The sequence below is a fragment of the Camelus ferus genome, chromosome X, assembly GCF_009834535.1.
Source record: "Camelus ferus isolate YT-003-E chromosome X, BCGSAC_Cfer_1.0, whole genome shotgun sequence".
NCBI lineage: Eukaryota > Metazoa > Chordata > Mammalia > Artiodactyla > Camelidae > Camelus > Camelus ferus.
In genome coordinates, this window is record NC_045732.1 from 11,363,460 (window position 1) to 11,381,163 (window position 17,704).

Consider the following 17,704-nt stretch of genomic DNA (forward strand, 5'->3'; position numbering starts at 1 on the left):
AAGGTTTTAAAGCAGGAGGTGGTGGCAGGGGTCTCTCTGCAGCAGAAGGCAAATGGGTGCAGGGGTATGGGGGAGGAATCAGGCTCCTGGTGCTGACAAAGAAAAGCAAGGGGTCTGAGTGGTACCCTGAGTCACAGCAGGGCCACCTGGCGCTTGGATGGAGGATGCTGGAGGTGGCCCTGAATAAGCTGTGGCTGCAGGTGCCAGTCGCCTCTCCCTATCCTGCCCGATGGAGGCCCAGGGCTGGGCAGGGATGGGAGTCCCAGCTCCTATGTGCAGGTGGCACCTCCAGAAAGCTCTGGGAAGGGAGCAGGTGTGTGCAGGGCAGACCCGGCCCTGCTTCTTTGCCCAGGTGTGATGGGCAGGTGCTGTCTCAACTGGCTCGCCCAGGGCCACGGGGAAACAGGTTTGCTGGAGCGCCTCCCCACGGGCCTTGGTCCCTTCCTGCCGGCTCCTAACAACACTTGGCTGGAGTTGTTTCTGTGTTACCACGCTTGGTCCTAGCTGCTTCTAAAGGGAAGGAATCAGGTGGGAAAAGTTCCCTGAGACTGAGAATTATTAACGAGTAGTTGTCTAGTTGAGTCATTTGAGTTACTTTGACTTAACTTTTCTCCTTTTAACAGAACAGCAGTCAAAATAAGGATAAAACAGACAGAACAAAGGACAGGTATCGGCTGGGCTTTCCTGGAAGGGAAGATTAGAGGCATTTTCCTTTCCTTGAAATAACCTGCAGCCAGCGCTTCCTGGTGAAGACTGAATGTCAGGAGCTCTGGAAGTGACAGGAAAGCTGAAGGATCAGTTGTCCCTGTCACTAACAGAGTTACGGAGAGTGTCTCCACCTGGAAGTGTGTTCCCTGTTTGAGGGGTTACAGACCCCATGTAGAAATGACCTCTGTGCATAATGGGAAAAAAATAATTTAAAAGTCCTGTCCAACTGGGAGGGACAGTAAATATCAAACAACCGTGGGCAGAGCAGCCTGCTCTTGGGGGATCCAGTTCCAGAAGGAGCATTCAGGGCCAGTCTTCCTTTGTGAATTAGCCCAGAAGAAACAGTACTAATCCCCACAAATCTGTAACTCATCAGATGGATGGCCTCATTTTGCAGACTGACAACCATTCTGGTTATGTGACTACTGCCAAATTAATTGCACTCTAGGATAAAGATCTATGGTTATATAATCTAATAAATCTTTTCTGTGTTTCGTTCTTTTATTTCTTGTTTTTTTTTTTTTTTTTTACTTTTTACCTTTCCTCACTATTCTTTTTAATTTTTATTTAAAAATTTTTTTAAATTCTTATTTTTTATTGAAATGTACTCAATTCACAATGTTAGTTTCATGTGTTCAGCAAAGGAATTCAGTTATACATATCCATATATACATATATATTTTCAGATCCTTATTTTTATAGGTTTACTTACTTTATTTTTATTTATTTTTAAATTTATTGATTTACTTATTTTTTTAACGGAGGTACTGGGGATTAGAACCCAGGACCTCCTGCATGCTAAGCAGGCACTCTACCACTGAGCTATATACCCTCCCTCCTTTCTTGTTATTCTTAATCATAGATTGTATTTGAATTGTCACCAGGTTATACTTTTTGTAGTTATGCCTTCATCTAAAATTGCACAGTGTGCCATGAAAGTGTAATCGAGGATTAGTCACTATTCTCAGAAAGAAGGAGGATCTGTACAAAGTCACTTTTGGTTTTCTGCTTTGTTTTGTTTTTGGTAGCAATCATGAAATTATGGTCCAGATTTAAGTGAGGAAACACCATTGAGGTTTTAGGTGAACGAGGTTACTAGATTCTGGGTTTTCCCTCAAATCTTTCTAGTATAACTGTTTAAGAAAAAATCACTGATTTCTAGATAAGAGAAGGGAACATGCAAGTTCAGCTCCATGAACCTCGAAGTCTTCATTGATTCTCCCTCCTCCCCAGGAATAATGCATTTGGACCAAAGTAGCTGCAGGAACTCCTTAGTTCCCGGTTTCAGAGCCTCTGTGTCCAGGGAACACTGATGGGGACTGGAATGCGGGCGGGCGGCGGATCTATAGCGCCGCTGTGCTTCTGTGATCCCAGCACTCAGGAATCCTGCCCTTTTGAACTGTGCAGGGTCTTAGCCAGGCCGGGCCAGTTAATGTGGCTGTTTTCCCCCATTAGGACGCCGCATTAGGGCTCAGGCCCTGGGATGTGCAGGGAGACATGCTCCAAGCCAAACATGGCCACAAGTCCCTGGTGGGTCCCCACTCACAGGGACTGCCAGCTTCTTAGCTGCGTGGGGTGCTCAGGATAGCTCCTGGAAAGGAATGAGGCATTTTCAGCTTCTTTTAATGAAGGAGCTCCTTTTCAGATGTGATGGAGTAAAAGCAGGAAAGATTCCTCCAAAGTGAAAGGTCCTTTTTCTGACACTGTGAGCTTTGGAAGAATAAGCCCTAAATATCAAAATGCAGAGGTTATAGAGTAACAGGTGCTTGGAACAGCTTTAAAGGGCTCAGTCTAGAAAATTCAAGCTTTAAAAAATTTCTTTCTGGCTCAATATTAAAGAGAAAAGCAGACTGCCCTTGAACAGAAGGAAAGGAATTTCGAGGAATGTATTTTAAGTCTGCTTCATTCACCGAGGTGATTACGCCATGACTGTCCTTAGTAGAGACCACATTGTGTAATTAGTCCTTGCTTCAGGAAAACGGTATTTGTCCGAATAGCCCTGTGAGAGCATGAAATTTTATTCTTTCTTCTTTCAATTGAAGTAGAGTGGGTTTACAATGTTGTGTTAATTTCTGGTGTGTAGTATAGTGATTCAGTTATACATATATATATTCCTTTTCAGATTCTTTTTCATTATAGGCTATTACAAGGTATTGAATATAGTTCCCTGTGCGATACAGTAGGACCTTGTGGTTTATCTTGAAATTTTAATTTTCGCTTTTACAGGTTTTGGGTTTTCACCAGATGGCGAGGCTCTTGTGTTCTGTTCCCGTAATCCAGCTGCGGATGAGAAAATTAATGAGCTGGTGTTTTAGGGAAATTCACGCTGGTGGTTTCTCCTCTTCCTGTGTTTATAACCACACTGATAAAAATGCAGCCTGCCTAGCTCATTCTTCAGGAACTTGGGTGTTAAGGACAATCTGCACAGTCCTGGGGAGATGGGTGTTCAGTAACAGTTTTTATTCGACACTGCGTGCCCAAGCTGCGTTCTCAGTACCGTAAGCAGGGAGCATGTGTGTTGCAGGGAGAACAAGTGGGGAGCTGTGTCCGTCTCGGGGGGTGCCCCCCCATCTCCGGTCTGTGCCTGTGAGTCACCTGCAGACCTTGGAAAAGGGGAGGTGGGCTCAGGCTGCAGGTCTGCCAGGCCCGTGGACATGTTCAGAGCTCTCCGGGGGGATTCCACCTTGACCTGTGGGCTCCAGCAGCTGCACCAGCCCCTGTAGCACTGCTTCCCCAGCAGCAACTCCAGGGCCTGGCAGCAGGGACCGGGGTTCCCCTAGGATCAGCAGTACCCCCTCACTGCCTGGCACCAGACACAGTTTAGCTCCTCAGTGACCTTTGTCAAGGTCTTCCTGTCTTCACTTTCTTTTTGCACGTTGGGTTTTGCAAGCAGGTCTCCAGTCATCCAGGCCGAGCTTTTTGTGGATAACCTAGTTTAACTGGGTTTGGGTGGCCCAGAGAGAATAGCTTTATGAGCACTATAAGGTAATGGTAACATCTGAAGTTTATTCCAGATAACTTCTCTTTGATAGCTATCATTTTAATCTTTTTAGGTCTCTTTTTCTAAGAATAACTTTATTTTCAGCTCTTATTGATGATTTAAAAACAGTGCAACAACAAAAAAATCGCTCTGTACATTTGATGAGCAGGATTTAGGAAATTTGTGCAAAGGCATAAACGCATGTGAAAGGTGGACAGTGGTAAAGGATGGCCACCCTTAAGGCCTCTGTTCAGATTTAAAACCGAAGTGACACTGACTCCTGGAAATGGTCCTGTACGTTTTGAGCAGGTAAAGGGGCTCGACTTTACATTTCCTTGGGGGCGGCGGAATGAGACCCCAGCTGCAGGTTGGGATCTCCTGGTGGGAGGGGGAGGGGCCGTGAAGGCTGCTGGTCCCTGGCTACAGCCCAGAGCAGTTAAGTCAGCAGCACGGGGGTGGCCCAGGTGGCAGTGATTGTAAAGCTGGCCGGGAGAGTTTAATGTGCAACCACGTGGAGAACCACGGCCTTACACTTAAGGTTTTATCTGTGTTGGGAGGTTTACAGACAGGGAGCAAGAGCTCTCTGCAAAACTCAAGAGGAGAATTCAGTCCATCCGTCCACAGGCTCCCCTGGGTGACCTAGGTGTGCTTTCTGCCCCCCAGGTAGCACATGTTGGCCAGGGCGGGGAAGCGGGGTCAGCTTTGGCTGCGCTCCCCTGGCCAAGGGGGTCACGGGGAGGGAGAGGGGTAGTCTCCACGCTGAGGCTGGAGCCCAGGGATTTTAAAAGAGAGAGTTGGGGTGGTGAGCTGTGTTTGTGGGGTGCTGGCTACCTAGTGTAGACCAGCCAGGTGCCGGGCTAAGTGCTTTACAGAAGACATTCTCTGGGCAGATGGGCTCTCTGAGCCAGCGTCCGCCTCCTGGGGGACCTTGTCAGAAATGCACGAGCAGGGCCGGCTGCATCAGAGGTTCGGGTGGGGGTCGGCGAGGTGCGTTTTAGGGCCCCTCCGGGGGATCCTCATTGCAGGCCCACGTTTGGGAACCTCTGCTTCGCAGCCTTTCACTTACTCCTCACGTCTGCTCTGTGGAAGCGCTGATTATTTCTTAACACGTTACAGCTGAGGGAGTCAGTGTTCTCCGCGTTACAGGTGTTGGCAGTCGAGGCGGGGGTGGGGCGGAGGGGAGGGTAAGTCAGGTTGGAGGTGGAGCGGGTGGACTGCGCAGCCGCGCGCGCAGAGGGCCAGGAGCCCTGAGGCTCCGGGACTTGGGGCTGCGCGTTGGAAACCCCTGAATCCCGAGTCAGTCGCCTTTGCTACAGCTCCTTCCAGAGCTGAGGGTGAAATGAGACGTGAGTGGTGAGTGTGGGGCTGGGAGGTGGTGTTAGATGGTTAGCTTTGAAAAAACACTTATCTGGATCTCGGGGGTGGCTTTTTTATTCTCTTTTATGCCCGACTGTAGTGTTTGTTTTTTTTTTTCTTTTTAAACAAAACTGTGCATGTGTATACATACACATAAATCTACAGACAAAGGGTAAAGCGGGGGTTATTTCCATTTGAACGGGCAAAAAGCACACCTCAGCAGGTGTGGCGTAAAGGCCGTAGAATTATGTCTGAGTGAGGAAGCCAGACGCTGACCGCTCCTCCTGGGTTGAGCTTGGACAGTTGCTTAAAATCTGAGGGCAGTTGTCCAAACTTGGAGTGCATGGGTTGGTTTGAGCGTGTTTCTGATGGTAGTATTACCAGCAACACCAGTCAGATTCCCTGCTTTTCTATGTCTTTGCAGTAAGTATGATGGTGTGTTGGGCCAGGCCGACACCTGGTCACTGGTGGCAATGCCCAGAGCTGTGCTTTGGCCATGTTACTATGGCCCAGTCACCATGACAGGAGAGGCAGTAACATGACCACTGTCAGTCCAGACAGCAGGTGGCTGCACACTCTCTCTTCCCTTTCAGTCCCACCTAGTGTCCTAGGGTTCACAGACTGGGAGCCAGCCTGAGTACATGACTTTTTTTTGGTGGGGGAAGGTAATCAGATTTATTTATTTATTATTTAGTGGAGGTACTAGGGATTGAACCCAGGACCTCATGCATCATGCTAGGCATGCGCTCTACCACTGAGCTATACACCCGCCCCCCAAGACTTTTTTTATACATGAAAAGTAGAACAGAGGACCTCAGGGTTGAAAAATTGCTGTTGGCTGAAGATGAGTCACAAATGAGGCTATTTTCTGAAGTTAGCACCTAAGTCAGATAGAAAGTATGATTCAGGTGGGAAAAGAGTGTACATCTGTTTGTTGTGGCATGGTCACCTGAATGTGCTTGTTACAACATCCCAGCTGCGTGGGTACCAAGGTTGGTTATGCCGCGTGCAGGTCCAGGACTCAGACCCCACGCAGGGATCCACGTGTCCAGGTTGGTTGGGAGAGCATTTCGAGCCAGTGTTCGTGAGGCTCGTGATTTAATGGCTTCAGAAAATAATCAGATTGTTTCAGATTCCCGGCGGCACGTCCAGGTGCTTCTGAGGGTTCTGAGGATTTGGACCTGGAAGAGGCAGGGGACCACTGTTTGCACTTTGTTGGTAAGTGTGATCTGGTTGGAAAAATCAAGTTCAGGGGTGGGCGCACAGGCTCGGGTACCTCTCTGATGCGTCTCGTGGACTCTGCTGGCTCCCTCTTACTGGGGTGCATGTGCAGGTCATCAGGAGAGCTGGTGAGGTAGGCAGGCTCATCATTAGGAAGCCCTTTATTCAGAAATAGGCAGAATGGGGTAGGGAGTGGGCACAGCTGGAACGATTGGGAGCGCCCCACAAGCTGGAAAAGCCAGCGGGATCCGGGCTGTGGAGCAGGTTGCGGGTGAGTGTGTGGCGGGGCCTTGGGTGGGTTGCCCGGCGGGCGCCAGTGCTGGTGGACTGTGATGTGTGCGCGGTGCTCTGGGGCCCTGTCACCGGCCCCCAGTGGGTGTCGTCCTCGTGCTGCCTAGCTGGGCGGGTCACCAGGTGTTCCCCTGGCCCAGGTTGAGACAGCAAATATTTGATGTCTCTTGTTTGTGTCTAGGTGGTCAGAGAAACCCAGCTAGTAGGTGGGCCAGAGGGAGGGAGAGGACTGACTTGTCCTGGTTTCGGCAGCAGAAAGTGGCTGGATGCAGCCGTTTTGATGTGACCATGCACTTGCAGAGGAGGGGAGAGATGGGAGGACGCAGTCACCAGGACCACGGGGAGTGTTTCCCTCCAGCTTCTTAGAGAGTGTTTTCTGGCATCGCTTGGCAAAGGGACTCTGCAGGCAGTCCCTAGACTGTGCTTCCTAGGAAATGACATGTCTGAAAATCGCAGGCTTATAGCACTGTCTGCATGTGCCCGCATGGTCACGCTGGTGGAGAGCAGGAACAGAGTGACCTCCGTGGGGAGTGGGCGTTCTCTTCCCAGCCTTTCTCCTTGCCCCCCGGGCACTTGATTATGCAACTCACCTGCTTTTCTCTCCAGCTTTCCTGTTAAAATAGTGAGTGACTGGTCTTTCCTCTCCAAGAGTGAGGATTCCGTTCTGAGTTTCCTGGGTGGTTCTGAAATTCCCCTCTCGAGGTCATGGTTGAGGAAATAGTTCAGACTATTGGGCGTGATGTCTGATCTGCAAACCATGTTTGCTATAACCCTGCTGTGAATCTCTGTCCACATTTTTAGCCTCCCCTTGCTCTCAGGGACCTCATAACTCTTTAAGTATCAGTTAGTAAGACATTGAGCACGGAGGAATACTCACAGTGGAGACCCACAAGCACTTTTATACCTGTGTCTGATGACTGGAACAGAGGACTTGAGAGAGCCAGAATTGTTCCGGTTGCAGGAGACCAAAGCGTAGATGAATACCCTCAGTGCAGAAGGGATTACCTGGGCTCACCCAGCTGGCAGAGTCTCAAAGATGAGTCAGGGATGATGGGAGGCGGGGCATGCTGATACTAGAGGGCCATGCGTTCCTTCTCCACTCCCCTAGGGTCTGGTTGTGTCCCTCCTCCTGGTTCACTTCCCCGTCCCCACCGGATGGGAAAGGTAGCCACAGGTGGCCCTGGGCTCGTGCCCTACAGGCCTGCCTTTTCAAAGGGAGTCCCTCCTCCCTGTCAGGCCTCACAAAGTTTCTCATCAGCCTGGACCCAGGGGTGACTTTGCCCCCCACATGTCTGGAGGCCCTTTTGGTTGTCTTAAGGAGGGGGAAGGTGGCCCCTGGCACCCAGTGGGTAGAGGCCAGGGCTTCTGCTGAACACACTGTGATGCACAGGCTGCTCCCACCACAGGCAGCAATCCATCCCGACGTGTCAGTACTGAGCTGAGGACCGCAGCCCTGGACCCAGCGGCTGGTCCCGTGCGTGGGTTTAGTGGTGTGCCCTCATCGTTGGGAACGGGGCAGGGGAAACCTGTGGGGTTCAGATGGTTTCCCTAAGAGGAAGGGGTGCTGGCAGACAAGCAGGAGTCTATGGGAGTTAGCCGCTGGGTGTGGGGGTCCCTCCCCTCTGGTATGTTCTCAGAGTGGTGTGCACACAGCGGGTGGTCCGTGGCTGCTTGCTAAAATGGATGTAGGTTGTGGGTGCGTCCCAGGTTCTCTTACAGCGGGTTGGATACCTCTGGTCTGGTGCTGGGGTTGGAACTGAGAGCAGACCAAGCAAGGGTAATTGATAAGCTCTTTGGAGAGTCATCTGATACTGCTGCTCGCTGTCCTGCCCAGCCCCCTTTCTCTGCCTTGGTTTTGTTTGTACAGACCTTGTCACTTTGTCGGCTATTTTTACACCCATTCTCTTTCCCTGCGTCGTCGGTGTCATTACTTAGTTGGACGCCGTCCCTTCCTTTCTTCACATGTCATCTGCTGGCCCCAGTTGATGTCTTGAGGCCAGAAGGGACTTCTGGTTACACACCCTTGTGTGTTGGGGAAAACACTGATGTCCAGGGAGGTACAGGACACTCCCCAGGGTCACACATGGCAGGAAGATGCCTAAGAGGCTTGCCTGGGGCTGTTTCTTTTTAAAAAATTGATGCGGATGACACAAAATTACTTCTAAAGAGTCATAAAAACAATGACACAGAATTACGTAATTACTTCTAAAGACTCATAAAAACAATGACACAGAATTACGTAATTACTTCTAAAGACTCATAAAAGCAATGGCAGCGCGTACTGATTTTTAAAAAAAAAACATTCCAGCCCGGGATTTCAGAGATTTGTTCAAAGTAAATACAGACTTACCTCCTTTGAGTCTCTGTATTACATGGCATTTTTTTTTCCAGTTATAAGTCTTCGGGCTGACGATGTGACATTATAGGGGTGCTATCTGGGTGGTCTTTAAGACTGTTTTTTAGGGCAGTTTTAAATGTACAATCAAAGTGAGAGGAGGCTACAGAAATGCCCAGTATAGCCCCCGCCCCTACACGTGCAACCCTGCTCCACTGTCAACATCCTACCCTCTCTGCTCCATCTCTTCATCCCCTCTAGCCCAACCATTGGTCCTTTTACTGTCTCCACAGTGTGGCTTCTTCCAGAATGTCATAGAGTTGGGGGCGGTAATTAGTTTATTTTAAATTTTTTTGATGGAGGGACTGGGGATTGAACCTGGGACCTTGTGCATGCTCTCTACCCCTGAGCTATACCCTCCCCGCCAGAAATATCATAGAGTTGGAATCATAACAGAAGGTAGCTTTTCCCATTGGCTTCTTTGATTTAGTAATGTGCGTTCAAGTTTCCTCCATGTCTTTTATACCATTTTTTTTTTTTTTTTTAGTTGTGGAGCAGAAAAATCACAGTAACTCCTTAGAGAATTGAATTTCGATTCAAAAAATACTTTGCACAACCACCCCGCCGCAAAACTTGCCCTTTTCTCTGGATAGCTGGGCGGCTGCTTTCTGGTCTCCAGTTGTCCTGCACAATGTCTTTGAAAATAATATCACTCAGTGACTGTTGATGATGTAGCAAGTTCTCCACATGTGGGACGTAAGCTACGTGTTTGACCCCACAGCAGCTCCCAGCCGGGCAATGTTACTCTTGTTGGCAAGCGAGGAAAGTGGAGGGGGAACACCTTTGTCCAAGGCTGTGAGCCAGTAAACAGGGTGTGCAAATCCAGGCTCTCATCCCAGACGCTGGGTACTTCCCACCCCTGTCTCTGAACGTTGTGGCCTTGGCATTCCTGAGTGGGGGGGGGGCACGTGGGCCGAAGATTCCCTGAGGACACCATGCCCCGTTCCAGACCATCTTCAAAACGTTGTTGAGAGTTGCTGTTGGGATCAAACAAGAGCCACTACTGAAAATACTCTTCTATTTGTTTAAAACCTACTGTAAGGAATTTGTTTCTAGCTGAGATACAAAGTTTGTTCCTGTCCTTTCAGTCGTGTGTCATGTTTTGAGTGTTGCTTACTAAAATTAGCTCTTGTTGTAAAAGAGGGCCACCGTCCCCTCTGTTCCCTGGCACCTCTTCCTCCGCCTCCCGTGTGGCTTTGTCCTGTCTTGTCCTGGCCAGCTGACCCTCATGTCTTATCTGACTGCACATTCCGTCTCTCAGGAGCCTTCTCTTCCCGTGCCATCAGCCTGCCCGGGTTCTTGTCCCTGCCCGGCCCTCCGGTCCCTCTGTTCCTCCTCCTGTGGTTTGGCCGTGCCCTCTGCCACATGCTGTCCCAGGGGGCCCTGGACTTAGATGTCCTTACACGCTTGGCATCACGTGTGGCGGGCCGTGCTGCCTGTGAGATCCCTTTGTCTCTTCCTCGGGGTGACTGAAGGTAAGCAGGAGGTGCTGGAAACGCCCTCTCTTGGAGGTGTCCAGAGGGAGGTCAAGGGCTGGAGGTCCAGTTAGGTGGGCAAGTCATTGCTCGAAGGCTCTGGATTACAGAAGATTGTCCCCAGGGACGGGGTGAGGAGAAGGGAGGAGGTGAGGGAAGGAAGGGAATGGGTGGATGGAGAGGAATGGTGATGAATGCTGAAGAAGCCGACAGAGAAGAAACTAGAAACAATGGGATGGCGGCAGTCTAGACTTTGCGTGTGAAGGCATCCCCAAGGAACCTTGCCTCTGTGCTGGCGGGACACTTCCTCCCGTGCCTGCCTGCCTGCCTGCCTGCCTGCCTGCCTGCCTGCCTGCCTGCCTGCCTGCCTGCCTTCTGAATCAGCCTGCAAACTCCCATGTGAGGTGGACGGTTTCCCTAAACTGCCTTGGAGCCTCTTTGGAAGGAGTTAGGGCGAGGATCACCTGGGAAGGAAAGGGAGCCCTGGGGCGGATGGGCAAGTGTAGGGGGGTTACCATCACATCAGACCCAAGCAGAAGCGGCCCCACCTGAGGGCACATGCAGGATCGGGCTGCTGGGGGCCGCAGAGCTGCCGCCCCTGGTTTCGCGGCAGAGCCCATCTGCAGGGCCCAGTGGGGAGGGAGGTGTGAGCCCGCTGTCTGTGCCTGGTCCCTGGTGTCCAGCTCACGGGAACTGGAGCTTTGCACTGGATTTGTTCTGAAACTTCTGCACTTGCAGCGCCAAGAACTGGGAGGCTCCATGGGGAGGCGTGGGCTTATCTGAGGCCAGTCAAGGTCATTTGACACAGCACGCCCCGTCTTGCAGGGAGCTTCTCATCCTTACAGAGAGCACGGTTTATTCTGTTAATCCTGGACACAGCTTGCTGATGCAAACAACGCATACCGATATTGACTGTAAATACATGCTTTCCTGTCAAAACTGGGAGTCAGGAAATTTGACTCAAACATCTGACTTACACTTTGTGGTTGCTTGAAGGACCAGAAGTCCCCAGGAAGAAGGGGTGGGTTGTATACATGTATGTATGGGTGTGTTGGTGGAAAATAACTCCTGGGAATCTGTAATTCTGTCTCCCCACTTCTGCCCGTCTCCTGCTGGGGGCCAGTTTCTTCACCCCACTCCTCTTTTTTCTTCGTGGGTGAGCACAGTTGAAATATGTGATGACTGGTCTTGGTTTCCTCATCTGTAAAACGGGTGGAAAACCCTCCCTTGTAGCACTGTTTCCAGGACCTGTGGGGCCTGATGTGTTGCCTGACCATTAAGCAGTGCTCAGCAGGTTGGAGCCAGAAACCACAAGGACAGGCTCTGTCTCTCAACTGTGTGTCTGGACATCCGTCTTCCCTCTGCACTGTCCTTTGCCAGCCTGTCTCCTCCCTTGCTTGCCTCCGTGTTTTGTCTTCCTCCCTATCTTCCTCTCTCTTCCCTCCCCCTCCCTTTCCTTTCCTTTCCTTCCTTTATGGCTTTATGTAGGTCTGTCATTCCCATCCTGTAAAGTTCACCCGTGTTAAGTGTGCAATCCAGTGACTTAGTAAAGTTAGGGTTGGGCGTCCCCACAATCCAATTTTCCAGAACACGTCCGTCACCCCAAAGGATCCTTTGTGCCCATCCAGTCATCACTCTGTTCCCACCCCAGTCCCAGGCAACCCTGAATCTCCTTTCTGTCTCTCTGGATTTGCCTATTCTGGACATTTCATAGAAATGGAATGGTCCTCTCTGTGGCCTTTTGTGTCTGGCTTCATCCACTCAGCACAACGTTTTCAAGGTTCATCCGTGCAGCAATGTGTCCTACTTCCTTCCTTTTTCTTGCTGAATACGAGTCCATTGCGTGGACAGACTGCATTTGCTTGTTCAATCACAGCTGCTGGACGTCCTCACTGTTGCCCCCGCTGACTGTGTGCGTGGGCGGTTCCCCATCTCCTCTGGGCACCTGGGGAGGTGGCCAGGCTCTGTGACCAGGAGAAGGCAGGTCACTTAAATCCTTGGACTATCAGTCCCATCACCTGTAAGCAAGCAGGGTTTAAGAAATGTCGTACACTCATTAGGAAAATCTAATAAACCAAATATTTGAAAAATGTGTTTCATGTCGTGTCTGTCTGACCTCAGGAAGTAACTCTGAATTCTTGGGATGTGGAGAAAAACCCCCAGCTTCATCAAAATGACAGCTAAATGGAGAGAGGCTTGTTCTCCACGTAGCTTTTCTTAAGATAAAATGTGTGGTGTGCACATGTCCTGTCTTGCCCTCCTGCAAATGTGGAATGTGTACGCCTGCAGAGGCGGGGTTCACGGTGTCTGGGGGGCTGTGGGCTGCACCCTGAGACCGAATTCCTCGTCTTGTGTTGTCAGTCTGCCCTCTTCGTGGCGTGGCACTGGCCCTGGGTGGTCCGGGACACTGTGCTGCGGGTCCTCCCGCACGGGGTCAGTGAGTCCTTTGCCGGCCCCGGCTCTGCAGTCAGTCTTCCCGGCCTGGGACGGCAGCTGACGCTTGTTCCCGTGTTAAGGATCGGGCCACGGGGTCACGGTTTGTCCAGAGGAGCGGGAATTCCCAGAAGAGCGGGAATGTGGTGGCCCCGTACACTTGCTGAGGGAGGTGAGGATTGAGTCCGGGAGGTGGCTGGGATCGGCTTCTTACTTACCTCCACAGCGGCTGAAAACTGCTTGTGGAGTGCCTGCTGTTAGTGTATTTCATCACAGCCTGCGTGATGTGGGAGGCTGGGGTTGACGAATGCCCCGGCACCGATCAAGTCCACTCCCTTGGAAAGGGCTAGAGTAATTTGCACGGAAGTGTCTAGAATAGCGAGCACCTCATCACACAACATCCTTTGTTTCTTCTCACAACTTCTGCAGCAAGTCCATTGCAAAGCTAAGCCCTCCAGCATTAAAACGAACAAGCAAGCCAAGAGGAAACTAAGCCTTACAGAATGTTAAGACACCCTCCCCTTCCTGCCTCAGTTTAGTTTGGAAGACATCTGCAGTGGGACATCTGCGGAGGGGGCCGGTGCTTTGTCCAGAATCAGCCTCAGCTCTGTCTGTCACCTACGGGGCAGAGCGGTTACCTGTGGAGGTGCAACGTGAGTCTCCCGTGGAAGGAAACTGGACGCCTGATGAGATGGCTGGGTGTATTAAAACGGCAGCGTCATTTTCTTGACTGAAATTTCATCAGGTGGTTCTTGGTGTTGAGATAGGTGACATGGAGCAGGGTCGGATTACACTGAATATTAATTATTTCTGGGTGTGCTCAGGGCCGGCAGCCACTGTGTGTCCTGTGGGCCAATGGGCGTTGGGTTTCCATAGCAAAGAGGTGGCCCTGGGGAGGGAGGGCATCTTCGGTCACCTTCTGCAGTTTGGGTGCAGTGTCTTCAAGTCATTGGTCTCCTTCTTTCGTCACCCGCATTTCCTAGCTGAGGGCTGGAGTCTGGCCAGAAAGGAAACCTAGTTTGTTCATGTGCCTTGTCCTATGGCTCCAACCTTCCCCGTCTCCTGACCCTCCAGAAAACGAATGACTGAGGGTGAGTCTTTGAAAACCACAGCTGAAACTCCCAGCCTCCCTGTGCCTCCTAACTGCTTAGAACCAGCCACGAGGCCTTACAAAGCCCTTTGAGAGGAATTCTATTTTTTTTTTTTTAGTTCTTATTTTTTTTATTGACATGTAGTGGAGTTTCAGGTGTACAGCAAAGTGATTCAGGTATACGTATACACACATACATGTATTTTTTCAGGTTCTTTTCCATTACAGCTCATTACAAGAAATTGAATATAGTTCCTTGAGTAGGTCCTTGTTGTTTATCTATTTTGTATGTAGTAATGTGTTTCTGTTAATCCCAAACTCCTAATCTATCTATCCCTCCCTCCACCTTTCCCCTGGTAACCAGTTCGTTTTCTATTTCTGTGGGTCTATTTCTGATTTGTAAATAAAATTTGTCTTTTTTTTTTAGATTTCTCATATAAGTGATATCATATGGTATTTGTCTTTCTCTGTTGGACTTACTTCACTTAATATGATAATCTCTAGGTCCATCCATGTTGCTGCAAATGGCATTATTTCATTCTTTTTTATGGCTGAGTAGTATTCCATTGCATAAATATACCACAACTTTTTTATCCAGTCATCTGGGTTGATGGACATTCAGGTTGTTTCCATGTCTTGGCTATTGTAAATAGTGCTGCTGTGAATGTTGGGGTGGTATGTGTCTTTTTGAATTAAGTTTTCTCTAGGTAGATGCCCAGAAGTGGGATTGCTGGATCATTCGGTAGTTCTATTTTTAGTTTTTTAAGGAACCTCCATACTGTCCTCTATAGTGGCTGCACCAATTTACACTGAGAGGAATTCTTTTTAAAAAGACTTCAAGGAACAGAATTCAGTTGAATGGGTCAGTGGAGGTTCTGACATACATGTACGCTGGGGAAACCGTTGCCACCAGTGAAGGGCGAGCCACAACCATCACCCCAAAAGTGTCCTAGTGCCCCTTTGTAATCTCCCCTTCCAACCTTGTCCCCCAGCCCCATACCTGTCTTTCTGCCACTCTGGGTCAGTGTGCGTTTTCTGGAATTTCACGCAGATGGACTCTGTGGTTGGGACTCATTCCTGTCTGGCTACTTTCACTCAGAATAATTATTTTGAGATTCACTCGTGTTGCAGTATATTATTAATAGTTTATCCCTCTTTTTTTTGCCGAGTAGTTTTGCACTGGCAGGTTGCGAGTGACATGGCAGTGGAATTTTTTTTTTTTTTTTTTTTTTTAATATTGGAGGCTAATTTTTAGAAATGGAGAGAAGAGCTAGCAAGGAGAACAGCCAGTTTCCCGGTCTGTGAAGGGTACCGCTCCAGACGGATGCAGAGAGGGATGCGTCTGCCTCTTCTGAGTCCCGACTTGATTTCCAGTGCCGTGAGCTCTAACTTCAACCTTGACCTGACTTTCCCAGTTCAGAGGAGACCTATGTTCCACTGTATTTGAGGTCGTTGGAGACCTTCAGTTTATCATCTGCAGGAGAGCAGTGGAAGGTATTCAGGTGATTCTTATGGGGTGTGACGTCAGTGGGGGAGGCGGATGTGTGCAATCCTTCACGCAGCCTCCCACCTCTGCTTCAGCGTGCACCCCCGAGGCCTCCTGCGGTACTAAGACCTTTTTTTTGAAATATTGAAAGAATGTAGACTTGCTTAGAGGCAGTCTTTAAACAGAAAATACTGTAAATTGAACTCCCATGTACAGTTGATTCCTGTCTTAAATTCCTGAGAATGTATGCTAGAAAACAAGAATTTGAACCTCAGGGTTAAACTCTGGTGTTGCTGTTCCCACAGTGGTGAGTGAAGACAGCTTCACAATTCTATGCGATTGTTCAGCCCATGGGATGTTCTGCGGCCATGCAAGTTCCTGTTTATGAGGAGTTTATAGGAGGGCAAATGCTTATAACTTAGTGAAAAATTGCCTGTGCAACGTAGAAGGAGAAAGTAAGAGCTGAGAGGACAGCAGGATTCTGTGTGTTTGTCTTTTGATTGTGGAATATCGGTGAGTCTCCCCCCCACCCCTGTTCTTTATAGTTTTATGTAATTTAAAGCTTTTCTGTAGTGAATGCTTATTTTTAAGAAAGCAAATGAACGTCGTATACAACCTGTTTTGCAAAACGTAGCTTTTCCAACTAGGGTTACTTGAAGACTGAAAGATTTGCTCTCTTTTCAAAAGTCTTCGTGTCGTCTGTTGCAGTGAATGTGATAAAATATGGACACGAGGATTTTTATACTGCAGAATATATTACAGTGTAAATTATCCTACGTGCCTTTGATGTGTTGGCTGCCTTTTCCCTTTGGCTTATGTAATAAATGATGAAGACCCTGTAGAGCTTCCAACTGGGGCTGCTTTGAACTCGGGAGGGAAAGAGGAGCCTACGGGAGAGAAGATAGTGAAGGAGATGGTGGCGAAACAGCAGCGTTTGCCTTCTCTGGTCCACGTTGTGCCGGACACAGGATGCTTATCGCATTGTCCCTCGCCCGGAGCACCCGCAGTTGGTATCCCCCACCTCCTTGCCGGCGGGCACGCAGCTTAGTCTGACCGTTGGGTCTCCGCTGTCCCAGTCTCTCTTCCCGGCACTCCTGGGCATTCTTCAGCAGTTACTTACTATGAGTTACGTGCAGAAATGACCACAGACTTTTCCGTAACGGGCCACAGGTTCCTGCTGCTGGGTGGTATGCATGTGTCTGCGTGGTATGATAATCTGGCAGATTCTTTAATGAGCCTTCTGCGTTGTAAATTTCTTATTTATGACTTCCTGAGGTTGCTTGCTTTCAGTTCTTGCTAAAGCTATGTAAATTTAGGGAGTTTGGACGTTTTTCCTCTTAACCTGTTGTTCTGCTTAATGACTGATACGTTTTATTTAAGTAAATTTCTGAAGGTCCCTGTGGGACTCTGGGCCATTGTTCTGAAATCCTTTCATATGTCTCTTTTGACCACAGCAGCCATCCTGTCCTGGGGTCCTCTCCAGAGTGTTCACACCGCCAGGAGCGCAGGGGCTACGTGGCTCTGAACGCTAACTTGTACACGTGCTGGGCTCTTGAGGGGGAGTCGAGGTCCCCTCCCCGAGTCTGCAGGCAGTGCCTGATCTTGGGGCACAGATACCCTTGGTTCCGAGGGGATCTCACCTCCCCGCTCTTCGTCTCCCGTCATGTGGAAAGTTGAGGGGAGCCGGGCAAGGTTCAACCTGATCCTTCAGTTTCCACAACAAAGCTGTCCGAGTCACCCGGCTCAGAGATGCCGTCTTGCTGGAGTTTGTCCCAGTGCTTTCTCCAGTGCCCTTTTCTGACATCATCCCCCCATCAGATGGCCTGGGTGCCGGCTGCCTGGCAGGGGCTTGCAGTCCCGTGGGTTCAGCCAGAAGATCCACAGACCCTGTCAGAATCAGGCTTATTGTTGAGTCCTCGCTGAAGGAAACTGAAGGACCAAACTGAACCCTGCCTGGCTCTTCTGTGGTTTATAGGACGTTTGTAATACATTGTATTTAGTGAGCGCACCTTCAGAAGGAGAGGATGATTATGATGTCCATTCCTTAAAGGCTCACTGCTAAGTTTTCAAGCTATTCTTGGTGAAATAAAGTGCATTGCTGTATGTCTTGCCTGAATGATTCTGTGAGCTGGATGTTGTCGTGTTTAAACAGCGAGTGCTGCTGTGTTCAGCTCTACTTCCCCCGCTTCTGAAGGCAGTGGAACCGGGCTGCGTGTCTGGCCACCTTCTGTCATGTTCGCGCATCCCCGGCCCTCTCTGTGAAAACGCT

At 49.6% G+C, this 17,704-nt stretch overlaps 1 protein-coding gene across 6 annotated transcripts in view; it reads left to right on the forward strand.

The window, feature by feature from the left end:
* The window catches only part of SHROOM2 (shroom family member 2), a 113,485-nt gene that overhangs the window by 13,937 nt on the left and 81,844 nt on the right, over positions 1–17,704 (forward strand). For 2 of the 6 annotated variants that reach the window (XM_032475857.1, XM_032475858.1), the window contains exon 1: positions 5,844–6,262. The exons of 1 other annotated variant lie outside the window; for it this stretch is intronic. In XM_032475857.1, the coding sequence (XP_032331748.1) occupies positions 6,044–6,262 (219 nt within the window). In that variant the 5' untranslated portion in view covers positions 5,844–6,043. Of the gene's footprint in view, positions 1–4,910; positions 5,042–5,843; positions 6,263–12,993; positions 13,032–17,704 lie in introns of those variants that run through there. 3 more of the 6 variants (XM_032475862.1, XM_032475860.1, XM_032475866.1) reach the window with 3 other exon arrangements.